This window comes from Geotrypetes seraphini, chromosome 10 (assembly GCF_902459505.1).
Source record: "Geotrypetes seraphini chromosome 10, aGeoSer1.1, whole genome shotgun sequence".
Classification (NCBI taxonomy): domain Eukaryota; kingdom Metazoa; phylum Chordata; class Amphibia; order Gymnophiona; family Dermophiidae; genus Geotrypetes; species Geotrypetes seraphini.
Genome location: NC_047093.1, coordinates 126,948,941 through 126,961,949, shown reverse-complemented (window position 1 = coordinate 126,961,949; position 13,009 = coordinate 126,948,941). Strand labels below are relative to the sequence as shown.

The following is a 13,009-nucleotide window of genomic DNA, read 5'->3' as shown; positions in this document are numbered from 1 at the left end:
AAATCAAAGATTTAGATTAGATTAGTGCAGACCGGCCAGACAGAAACCTTGAAGGTTGCCTTGCCAGCTGCAGACATCTGACCCAGAGTCTGTCTTCTCCAAGGTAGAGCTGCCCCAGCACCGAAAAGCCTTGAACTCGTGATAAAATTTTTTTTAAAAACCTGAAAATAATAAAAGAATATCAGAGCAGCTCAAAATCACACCTTCTCAACTTGTTTGCAGAAGGAAAAAACTGAAGGGGGCTCTACAGCACTGGAGAAAGAGGTGAAGATAAAGAATGTAAATTTCATCCTTCTGCAATCAGCTTGCAAATAGAGACATATCACCTATTGTCAGGACTCATATGTCCTTTGCACCAGAAACACGATTAGTTTTAAAACATTTGACGTTCAAACATCAGTCAGTTCACATTGTTTTTCCAAATAATAATTTCAATATACCACTACACATATACATATTTAAGTAGTTCACAAGTTAAAACCTACTCTATTAATCAACATAAAACTAATAAAAGAATAAATTATTAAAGATGTATTAATCATAATAAGCAGAGAGATAGAAGACAAAAGAGGGGAAAGTTGATTCTTTTATCTGCCTTCCCCTTTTATTAAGCTGCGCTAGGCTTCTCGCTGGCCGTGACGTTAAAAGCTCTGACGCTCAGATTTTCTATGAGCACTGGAGCTAATAAAGCCATGATAAAAAAGCCTAACATGGCTTCATAAAAGGGGGTCTTAATCTCCAAGTTTCTATAGCTTCTGATGCAGTTATGAAAGGTCACTTGGACACACAAAGTCAGAGGCGTGAAGAAAGTACAAGAGTTTATTCACAGCATGCATGCTGGACCCCTGAGCTCCAAGCTGACTCAGAAGTGCCGAAACCAGGAAGTGACAGAGATATTGATTCATTTTTCTGGCTATACAACTGAATTCACGTGTTACTTTTCTTAACACTCATTGGTTCTAAGGTCACTAGCAGGACACTTATCTAACTCTTACAGTTAAATGTACAGAAGGGCAGGGTACATCATGGCTCAAACTCTTATCTATTTAGCTTACAATGTGGTAAGGCAGGGACATACATTTTAGGCAGATGAAATCAATAGATTGTAAACTTTCTTCAGCTATGTAGGCCAGAGCAATATTTTAAACAACAGTTAACTATTTCATGACCCTACAGTTATGTTCATTGACTGGAGAAATGAAGCTCAAACACAGGCCTTAAGAACCATATCTTTGGACCAATCCTAAATTGAGCATTTTGTTACAAGAATACGGGAAGTAATTTTATTTAATGAATGACTCCAAGCATTTCACGAAAATGAAGGATTTTAATTGCATAAATTTCACGCTTATTCCTTTAGTTCACGAGTTCTCAACATACCTGGAGAGTCTGGCTTCAAAGATATTTACAATAAATGAGATAGATCTTCATACGTACTGCCCCTAGCATATGCATCTTTCACACACATTTGTTGCTGTACATTTTGACATTTAATAGACGGAGAGCTTACAATCTAACCACCATTCCATAGTTTCAGAAGAGCTTACAATCTAACCACCATTCCATAGTTTCAGAAGAGCTTACAATCTAACCACCATTCCATATTTATTTCTAAACAGTCAGGATACAGTAACTTAAAAACAAATAATTCTTTGTTAGTCTTATTTATTGGCGCTAATAAATTGACAAATATTAAATTATATCCAACTAATACAGACTGGGCAGACTTGCACGGTCTGTATATGGCCGTTTGGCTGAGGATGGGCTGGGGAGGGCGTCAATGGCTGGGAGGGTGTAGATGGGCAGGAGTGAGCTTTGACAGAGAATTCAGTAGTTGGAACATAAGCACAGTACCGAGCAGAGCTTTGGATTCTTGCCCAGAAATAGCTAAGAAGAAGAAAATTTTTTTTTTAGATTGAATCAGGTTGGTCAGACTGGATGGACCATTCAGGTCGTTATCTGCCGTCATCTACTATGTTACTATAGAGTTTCTGTTGAAGTTCTCTCCAGCACATCCTAAAACCGAATTACCATAAATGGGACAAACACTGTGCAAATCTGCCCACAGCTTAGTTCTTCACAGCTGGAGTTGCCATCTAAGCACCACCTGCCTCCAGCACCCGTGTCTGAGAATCACACATTACGTTCAGATAGGCTAAGTTCATACTGGAGACTTGTGGAACCATGTGAGTGTAAACTTGACCAGTGGTTAGCCAGTGATTGAAAACCTGCGGAATATAAATGATAATTAACATTTTCTTTGCATATAGCGTGTTTTGTGGGTTTTTTAAATTTTATTGTTAGTAGATCATTTTGACTTGGTCATTTTAAAAGTAGCTCACAAGCCAAAAAAGTAGAGCCATTTCTTGTATGACTGGATGAGCTATATTTATCTTTTTTTTAAAGTTGTTTAAATTCATGCAGAAATAAATGGCTAGATTGAACCTAATGACCTTATTAATGCATTTCCCTTTTTTAAACCTCTATATCATTTGAAAGAGGGCAAATATCTAATTATTCCCTTCTAGAATTGGATACTTCTTAAATTTAGTAAAAATATTTTGGCACAAGTGTCAAACCTTAAAAAAGGAAGTCACATTGAGCATTGGAATGAGGGAGTCTAAGAAAACCATCCTGAACTTTTGTTTAGGGCCCTCATGTTTAGAACTGGGCAATATCCTCACATTTAGATTTATGAAATATTTATAAATCAGACTTTATGCAAAGTTAAAAACAACAGAACATACATAATTAAAGGAAAACATCCCATTTTTTGGAACCAGAAAATACTTTGAATAAAATCCCTGACCTCTTTCCTACAATGGAATGGGTTCAATAGCATTAGCCCCTAGAGAGAAGAGAGTTTCTTTTAAATATTTGATGCTAAGAGCTTAACCTTGTTGCTCTCTGTAGGCAATCTGGAGATGGCAATCTAACCAGACAATTTTGAGGACTCACTGTTTGAGGCTATAAGGAGCTATCTGCCTGCCAAATTGTAGCCTTCTTCCTATAGGTGGGTTCTCCAGAATAGATAAGGGGACTGAGGCTATGTTCTCAAGGAAGCAATCAAAACCACATCACTGGTTTTGACTGCAATGATGCTGGGACTTTTGGGCCATCTGCTTATCTGGGATGAAAGTGAGAGATCCCACCAATCCCAGTGGCATCAACTCTTGAAGCCATTTCAAAAATATCATCATTTACTTAGACTATGCATTTTCCATATTCTTTCACTGGATACTAGCAAGTACAGCTCCTTACTTAGCCTTATCTCTAGGAGTGTGTGGCGCAGTGGTTGGAGCTACAGCCTCAGCACCCTGGGGTTGTGGGTTCAAACCCCGCGCTGCTCCTTGTGACCCTGGGCAAGTCACTCAGTCCTCCATAGCCCCAGGTACGTTAGATAGATTGTGAGCCCACCGGGACAGATAAGGAAAATGCTTGAGTACCTGATTGTAAAACCGCTTAGATAACCTTGATAGGCGGTATATAAAAACCTAATAAACTTGAATAATAATAATAACGCTACACATTATGTTCTGCAAGTTCTGTACATGCCCATAAAAGAGCTGATAGGATGCTATATGGAATGAGGGCATAGCATTCTAGAACAATGTCTTCCTAAAATGTCTGAGACTCCCTCTCAGGGGCACCAAGGAATAAGTCTTGGAACTGACTCTTGAGAGCTGATTTGACCATCATACAATATGGAAGGTACTGCTTCTCAAATCTCAGATCCCTTTGGATTCTATACATAGAGATAACTTTCTCACTAATAAGAGATCCAGAGAAGGGATATCCCACATTCCTTGTTCTTCAAGATTCTGTGAATGGGAACTATCACAAAAAAACAACGCTAGATTTTCACATTAAATATGCTAAGCAAGGGAGTTTAATGAAGAGACTGAATGATGACACTTGTTTGGTATGATTGATGGATGAAGGTCAGCTGATCTAGTTTAAATGGTTGGGAGATTGCCACCGCCATTTTGGAATGGAAGAGAATAGTCTCAAGATATGAGTCTCCATGAACAGTTTCAGGTATGATATAAAAATCTTTGTTGAGTATGAATTGTATCAATTTTTGTGTCTGGTTAATGTAAAAAGTTTTAAAGGGATCGGACATGGATTTCTTGTTTATTTGCAGGGACCTCCATCCTGATGCAGTTTAATGAAACATGATTATGTTGAAAGACACTGCCTGAAGATTAAGCTTTATACTATAGACTAGAATGACATGGGAACTCACGGTAAACCAGGGTAATATTAAAAAATATCAGATTTACCACAGATGTGGGAGTAAAACTTTTGCCCCGGTCTACATCTGTGTCTTCCTCCTTCTCTCTACTACAAATCTCCACAGGCCTGCTCCTGGGCCTTCCCTCTGCCAATCTTGTTTTCTGATGCAACTTCTTGTTTTACAAAAACAGGAAGTTGCATCAGAAGGTGGAACTTGACAGAGGGACAGCCCAGGAACAGGTCTGTTGGGATGCTGTTGAAACGCATTAAGGTACAGATACCCCTTAGGTAGAGGAGGGAGAAGAAGACAAAGTGCTGGATTTGTGGGAGGGAGTGATGGTGCTGAACCTGCAGTAGAGAGGGCTGGAGGGAAGAAAGAGAACCACTTGATTCATGGAGGGATTGAAGCTGGAGGGGAATGAGAGAGGTACTGGACCTGTGTGTTTGTGAGGGGGTTGTTGCTGATGTTGGAGAGAAGGCAGAGAAGCATTGGGTCCATGGAGGGGTTTGAGCTGGAGGGAAGAGAAGTGCTGGACCTGTGTGTGTATGGGGAGTGCTGCTGAAGCTGCTGGAAGGAAAAGAGAGAAGCGCTGGATTTGTATGTGTGTATGTATGTAGGGGTGTGCTGCTGAAGCTGGAAAGAAGGGAGAAAGGTGGTGGACCCAAAGGAGGAGGCTGAAGGGACGGGAGTGAGGTGCTGGACCTGCATGGGGAGGGGAGAGAAGGGAAAGAGATGCTGAACTAAGGGAATGAAGGAAGAGGGAGTGAAATACTTAAACACACAACAGAGGGAGGGAAGGAAGAGAGAAATCCTTTGGTATGAGGGAGCAAGAGACATGAGCTTCTGTTTTGTCCTTTTCAAATTATGAAAACACATCTGCATATCATGCAATTACATCAGCTTTTTAACAACATTCTGGCTATAGCATATAAGAGGGGGAAAACAACAGAACAATTGTTCAAACATAGAAATGATAAAATTGATAAGGATAATATATTGGGATCATATAGACAATATGGACGATGGCAATGGTGTCCACAAGCTACAGAAGGGCCAAGTTAGACAGTTGTTCAAACATTGGTTGGAGAAGCAATACTATCCAGGACATTACGAAAGGATTCTAAATTATAAAGAGCAGAAACAAAATACGCATGGGATGAAAAAACAAACAAACGAGTATTAAGTTCAAAACACATTAAGAAGAACACGGTTATCTAATGTGCCTGTCAATTTCTCTGTGTTCATGCCTTAACAGTCAATCTAATATATAAGACAAAAAACATCCACTTACATGAAATCAAAAGCACGCAAATGCATTAAGACATTGGCATCCAGATTTGTCACCTCAACCATGTTTATAAATTCTTCCCCTTTTTCTATGACATCAGCAGCCTCTTGCTCTTCCTTTTGCTTCATCACCTTGATTTTATTGAGAGAACAATTTTCCTGGATCATAGCCACAGAGTTCTCATTCAAGTCGTTGATTGTTACTTTTACAACCCTCCCAAAGTGCTTTGCCCACTGTAATCCCATTATACCTGAAAAGTGTAAATAATAAATTATAAAATGAGACTGGGCAAGCTTTCTGAGTATACATCAATGGCATAACTACATTTCTTTGCACCCAGGGCAAGTTCAATGAATTATGAAATCAACACTCCTACATACCGTATATACTTGAATATAAGATGAGATTTTGGGACCCAAAAATGGGGGTCTCATCTTATACTCGGGTCAGTGCCCCTGGCTCCCCCCAAGAGGTGAAAGCCATTTGCCCCGAACCAACTATCTACTAGATCAGCTATAGTCTACACTGGATGTCTTCTGCTGGAAACTGAGAAATAATGACTATAGAGAGACTACACAAGATACTTAATAGGGCAATGTCATTGGTTCTCGGTCTCCATCTGCTGGTAGAAGGTAAACTCATGAGTCTGGACTGCTCTAGAGGAACAATAAGGAATATATATTTTTCATATGTTTAAAGCGCCATGCTAAATTGCATACTAAGTTATTATTTGGTTAATCCTTTGGAACATAAGTATCTCTGAAGTACATTGATTATACAATATATTAAATTGTTAGCAACCTTTGACATAATGGTTCTTGTCTTACATAAACATACTGAATAATTTTTTTAATATTCATCCTTACCAGTGCCTCCAAAGGCATCCAAGCATGCAATGAGGTTTCTTTCTTTCATGAAGGTAGCCAATGTACAGAAAATCAGCTGCCTGGAAGGCAACAAAAACATCATGTACAATTGTTTTATCAGAGAATAAGTGCATACTTTCCTACTCTGAAAAAAGGGAAAGGGATTGGAAGATTAGGTTTTTACCTTCAATAATCTTTCTGTTAGTCCCTGTAGGATTCCATACTCAAGGTGTTAAATCCCTTTCCTTAATCCAGGAGTTATAGAAATCCAAACACTTTTCTGAGCATGTGCTCCTTCTAACTTAGAGAGTGAGTTAGAGCCCCCTACAGTTCAGTCCCAAAGCTAAGCAACCATACCGGAACCAATCCATTACAAATAAGGGGGCATGGAGGAATCTCCACAGCAAAAAACAATTTCTGTTAAGATCAGCTCTGCAAAATATAAGAACAAGTAATAAACAGGCAAAATGCAACACAGAAAAGACATTGAGGAACAATGGAGAACTAATCTGCTGTGTGCAACTAGCACCCACATGAAATAGCCATTGTCTAGATCAGACATGGGCAACTCCGGTCCTCGAAGGCCGGAATCCAATCAGGATTTCAGGATTTCCCAAATGAATATGCTTGAGATCTATTTGCATGCACTGCTTTCAATGCATATTCATTGGTGAAATCCTGAAAACCCGAATGGATTCCGGCCCTCAAGGACCAGAGTTGCCCATGTCTGGTCTAGATGCATACTCACAGAAGAGCAAACTGCCCCCCACGATCTGTCAACTTGCTGGAAGATCCTGAAGCCTGTAAGAAGAATAACTGAGGCAGAAAGAAACGTAGGTGATTCCGAAACAACGGAATTTACACAGAGAGGGCGGATTGTATGGAATCCTACAAGGACTAACAGAAAGAAGATTATCGAAGGTATAAACCTAATTTTCCATTCTGTTACGTCCCTTCTGGATCCCTTACTCTAGGTGATGTATGAAAGCAATGGCAGTGTCTAAGGAGGGACAGAAGAGTTTGTCCACAACACTGAGGGTTCAAAATGGCATCAAAGTGAGCTGCCACATCCACTTAGTAAAACCAAGTAAAGGCATAAAGAAAGGACCTAGTAGCCACCCTGCAAATTTCATCTGGATGAATTGCTCAAGACTCCGCCCATCAGGCAGCAACATGTCTAGTCGAGTGAGCTGTAAAAGAAATTGGTGGCTACCTACTGTGGCTGCCTATGTTGCAGAAATGGCCATATGAAGCCAATGGGCAATTGAGGACTTAGAAGCTGGCCCACCTGGCCAAGACAGATTAATCAAGACAAAGAGATGATCAGACAGCTGAAAGTCATTAGTTTTCTCCAAATAGTGGAGCAAGACTCTCCTGACGTCCAATTTGCGGAAGATCTGATCCTTTCGCACCGATCCCGTGAAGTGAAAGAAAAGGCAAATGAACCTCCTAAGTAATATGGAAATCGGAAACCACCTTCGATAGAAAAGAAGATATTGCACGGAGAAGGTACTGTACGGAGAACCACCCCCACTTTCGTGATCTATAGAAAGAGTTCACTGCACAAAAGAGCCTGAAGCTCCAAAACACATCTTGGTGAGACAACGGTGACCAAAAAGACAGACTTTATCGTCAGATCCAGAAGAGAAGCATCCTTCAGTGGCTTGAATGGGGATTCCACAAGGCCCTGCAGAACAAGGTTAAGATTCCATGTAGGGAAAGAAAGATGTAAGGGAGGTCACAAGCAAAGTGCCCCTCTCAGAAACCTGGTCACATCAGGATAAGCAGTAAGAAAACTGGAACCCCTATGGACTCGGAAGCATGAAAAGCCTGCTACCTGAACCTTAAGGGAGGCCACAGCTAAACCTATATCCAAACCTGCTAGAAGAAAAGACAGAACCACCGGAATGGGAGCCTGCTCGGGTCCTACCAGGTCCTTGGCATACCTCTGTTGAAAAGCCTTCCAGGCTGTGGCATAAGAGGCCAAATTAGAGGTTTTCTTAGACTTCAAAAATGTCGAAACGACATCATCAGAATAATCACGCTTCATCAAAGCTGAGAGCTCAAGAGCCATGCCGAAAGACTAAAACGTTGTGGAGTCTCCATGGATATTGGACCCTGACTGAGAAGGTAATGAAGAAGAGGGAGCTTTCTCTTATCGTCCTGCTGAAGATGTACAAGATCTGCATACCACGGAAGACGAGGTCAATCTGGAGCCACTAGGATCACCAGGCCAGGATGCAACGCTATCCAGCAGATGAATCAATCAAAAAGAGGCCATGGATGGAACACAGAAAAGAGGTCATGAGCCGGCCAGGGTAGAACCAAGGCGGCCAGACCTAAATTTCCACATTCTGTTCTTCGAATGAAGAAGCACCTGACTTATGAGGTCCTGGATGAAGACATCAAGTCCAGCCATGGGTGGTCACAACGCTACACAATAAGATGGAATGCTCTTTGTGAGAGGGACCATTTTCCCAGGTCCAGGACTTGTTGAATGAGGAAGTCTAGCAGTACAGTTTTGATTCCAGCCACATGCACTGCAGAGAGAGACATCAGATGTAATACTGCCCAGCAAACAGTATATGAGCTGCCTATCTCAAAGGAACGCTTCTAGTGTCCCCTCGACAATTCATATATGCCATCACCGTGGCATTGTAGGAGAACACACACCTCTTTTCCTGCCAGAGTGGGTAGCACAGTGAGAAAATATCAGCCAAAAAGCCTGAAGCTCCAGATGATCGATTGACTGACACTCCTGATGTGGTAATTCACTGAACCTGAATGAAGTGGTCCCCGCAGTGAGCACCTCAGCCCGACAGGCTGGCATCTTTCATGAGCAAACCACTCCGTGTCTGAAAAAGATTTGCTCTGGTAGAGAGCCTCCCCCTGAAGCCACCAGCACAGACTGCTGCGAACTGGTTTCATCCAGGTGAGCAGCATCTGAAGGGGATGATACTGTGGAGACCCCAAAAAAGGAGAAATGGGTTATCTGCAAAAATGATTTTTCCTTAGAAGGGGTATACTATCAGCAAACCCAGGAGGCTGCCATGGGGGCTACCCTTGCCCCTTCAGTGGCTACCCTTTATGTGGGCAAATTTGAGGAACAAGAAATCTACCCCTCCGTTAAATTTCAGACCCACATCAGCTTATGGAGACGCTTAATGGACGACATCTTCTTTCTATGAAATGGAACAAAACAAGAATTAGAAGGGTTCATAACATGGATGAACACCAGAAATTGCAATTTACAATTCACAGCTACTTACATCTTAAGAAAAATTGAATTTTTGGATATCCTGATTACTAAGAAGGAAAATCAACTATTGACCGACCACCCTATACAGAAAACTGTACCCTTCTATACCCTTCTACATTTTTCTAGTTTTCACCCATATAAGCTTAAATACAGTCTCCCGATTTGCCAGTTTCTGAGGGTGCGGAGAATTTGTTCCACTACTTGCGAATTCAAGATAGCTGCAGAGGAAATGAAGGAACAGTTTCGACGAAGAGGCTACCAGGAGAAGGCGATTCAGAAAGCATACCTACAAGCTCGTTATGCACAACTGGAGTTATTACTCCAGGATAAATCCTCTTCAAGACAATCTGTGTTGGAAGATGAGAGATTGATTTGCATATTACCATACTCAGACACAACTAAGGCAGTCATCTCTCTCATTACAGAACATTGGCCGATTTTGAAATCTTTGAGAGGTTTTGAGGATCCCCCGATGTTCGCTTTTACAAAGGGGAGAACTATAGGTCAAATCTTGGAGCACTATGAGAACACCAGTAATATAGCTGGGAATCACTCTAAATGTCATCACTGCCAATGGTGCGATAAGACCATTGAGGGTCACCAATGGCAGGACCCCCAGACAAAACGTACCATTAAGGCTCGGGAGAATACTAACTGTAAAACCAACTGGGTATATGTGGGTCGTACCAAACGATAAATACAGGTGCGGCTGAATGAACATAAATCTCGCATCAGTACAGGGGCACTCCTAGCCCCGTTAGTTCAACATTGGATCCAATTAAATCATACTGTAGAACAAATTCAATGTAGAGTTATTGAACATCTTGTAGTAGGGAGAGACGGTGGAAATTGGGAAGAAAAACGTAACTTTATGGAACAAAGATGGATTTACCAACTTAACATGGTGATCCCTTCCGGTTTAAATCTTGAGTTGGAATGGGCCACCTTGATATGAGGATTCTTATTCGGGCGGGGAGGGGGGTGTCTAAAATCGGGGTAGTAAAATATAGTGAGTATGAACAATCTGTTAAAAATAAAAAAAACCTTCTTCAGCAATAGTGTCGTCCTGATGTCGTCACTGCCTGATGTTCTGGGAGGGTACTTTAGGCAATTAGAAAGACGCCGCAGCCATTTTGAAATAACATTCAGTGGTCGGTTACAATGGCAGTAAGCTGAATAAAGGTATGTGGATAAGGTTAAGTGATAATTCTATTTATAAAATGTAGTCACCTATTAATCAGATGTGTTTTTACAGTTTGAATAATATTTTAGTGATGGTAAATATGGTGTTCTTTATATCACTAGGGATATGAGCTTTGAGAATACCCCTTGGGTGAAACATGTTGGCAATATAATCCTTGAAAATAAGACACAAATATAAGCTAAGTACTAAAACATCTACATTCATTTAAGCAAATAAATTAAAATTTGACAGGAATTGTAAGATCCAGAGAGGAAGTAGTACATAAAGCCTAATACAATGAAACTTTTGAGTATTAGGTGGTACTTCTGAGGGTTTATGTATATACTTTTGGAAGTGAGGGGTCATTGAAGGTGTTGAGAACCATACACTTTCAAGATAATAGTTGAATGAATCATACTCTCACAAAAGACTCTTTATAAATTTAGTGCTGTTTTGAAAAAGTATTCTAAAGTAGAACACAGTAATACACACATATATGTTAGTGCCTAGAATACTGAATTACCCCCCCCCCCCAAATGAAAACAGCAAAACTTTAAAACCAAAGTTTACGCTGTATGTGGCTTTTTGATTGCTCTTGAAGCTTCTATATAATCTATACTTGGGTTCAAACATTACAGGCCAGTGGTTCTGAAACCCCTCCTGGGCGCATATCATCCAGTCTGGTGTTCAGTATACCTATAATGAATATGCATAAGACAAAGTTATTTACTTGTAAACAGGTGTTTTCTGAGGACAAGAGAATAAATATTTTTATAACAGGTTGACACCATCTGATGAAGCGCCTATAGGAACACTTATCAGCTTGTTTACTACAACTTTTTAGAGCACTGACCATGTATTTAGAGCATTGTACCATGTACCATATCTGGTCCTGCCTGCCACTATCATGTAGGACCTAGCCAGTCTTGATTTTTCTAGGGAGCAGTTTGATAGCTCTTCTCAATTCATGTCTAACTTTTTTGAGCAGAATTTGTTTATCATGTGTAGTTCTGACTTTGCTTAGGTTTTTCAGCACTTTTTCAGCTTTTTTTTTTGCACAGCCCACTAGGCCCTTTTAGGCCTCAGCCATCTGGCTGGGTAAATTTTTTTAAGTCATTTGATTTCTCTGTGGCTATTTTTTCTGGGCAAGTCTGGGCTTTAAGAAGTGTTTCGGGTATAACAGGAGCATATCCATCCATAACTGGTACCTGCAATACCTGGGACCCGATTAAAATTCCTCCTTCTTGTAACTGTTTGTAGATGTTAAGGAGCGGCTTCAAAGGTCATGAAAAGCAGTGCAAAAGGATTTTTGGTGCAGAGAAGTCCAGTCCATCAGCATGAACATTGGAAACACCAATTTCTGACTCTAGGAGCTGCATCAGACACTGGGGATGCACAGACATGGAGAGGGTCTCTAGACCTTCCTCAACATCAGCATCAATATTTTATCCTATTTGTCCTTGGAAAAATTTGCACATACTGTATTGCATACAAATTTATCTCGGGCATATTCATTGTGGATATCTTGAAAACCTAACTGGCTGGCACTCTCCAAGGACAAGTCTGAGAACTTCTGCCGATATTTACTATCACTTTCTAAACACTTTGAGGCTGATTCTATAAGTGGCAGGTGCATAGAAAAATTACATCTGTCACATGTCAATCACATTCAGGCACCACTTAGAGAATCGCTACTGACACCTAACTACGAACTTAGGCACTGGTAATGTAGTCCAGGATTTTAAAGGCCTATATTTCCAGTGCCTAGATTCATCGAAGAATCATGTCTAAGGTCAACTCCATCCCTAAACATGCTTACTTAGGCATGCAGCATCACTAAACTCCTCTAGGCACCTGGGTGTTAGCTGCTGGTCCCGGGAGGCACCTAGATTAAAAAATTTTTTTTAAAAAAAATTGGCTTTTAATGGCACGATCAACCATGCCACTTAAAGCCGATTAAAATAATTAAGCTAGGTGCCAGCAGACACCTAACTTTAGACAGCCCTTACAGAATTTCCCTTTGTACCTACAGCTTGTCTTAATCAGTGAATTGTGAATAAGGAATACCAATCCGAGACTCAAATGGATAAGACATTAAAGGTTTTTCCCTAGAAAACACCTTTATGAATGATGCTCTCAAATTAACCAATTACATTTGCAAAAGTTTAAAGCCATA

The 13,009-nt window shown here is 40.6% G+C and overlaps 1 protein-coding gene across 2 annotated transcripts in view; it reads right to left on the bottom strand.

Moving 5' to 3' along the window:
- The window catches only part of TRMT1L (tRNA methyltransferase 1 like), a 97,731-nt gene that overhangs the window by 45,524 nt on the left and 39,198 nt on the right, over positions 1 to 13,009 (bottom strand). For both annotated transcript variants that reach the window (XM_033959808.1, XM_033959809.1), the window contains 2 exons: positions 6,392 to 6,471; positions 5,529 to 5,775 (listed from right to left, as the gene is read on the bottom strand). In XM_033959808.1, the coding sequence (XP_033815699.1) occupies positions 5,529 to 5,775; positions 6,392 to 6,471 (327 nt within the window). The remainder of the gene's footprint in view (positions 1 to 5,528; positions 5,776 to 6,391; positions 6,472 to 13,009) is intronic.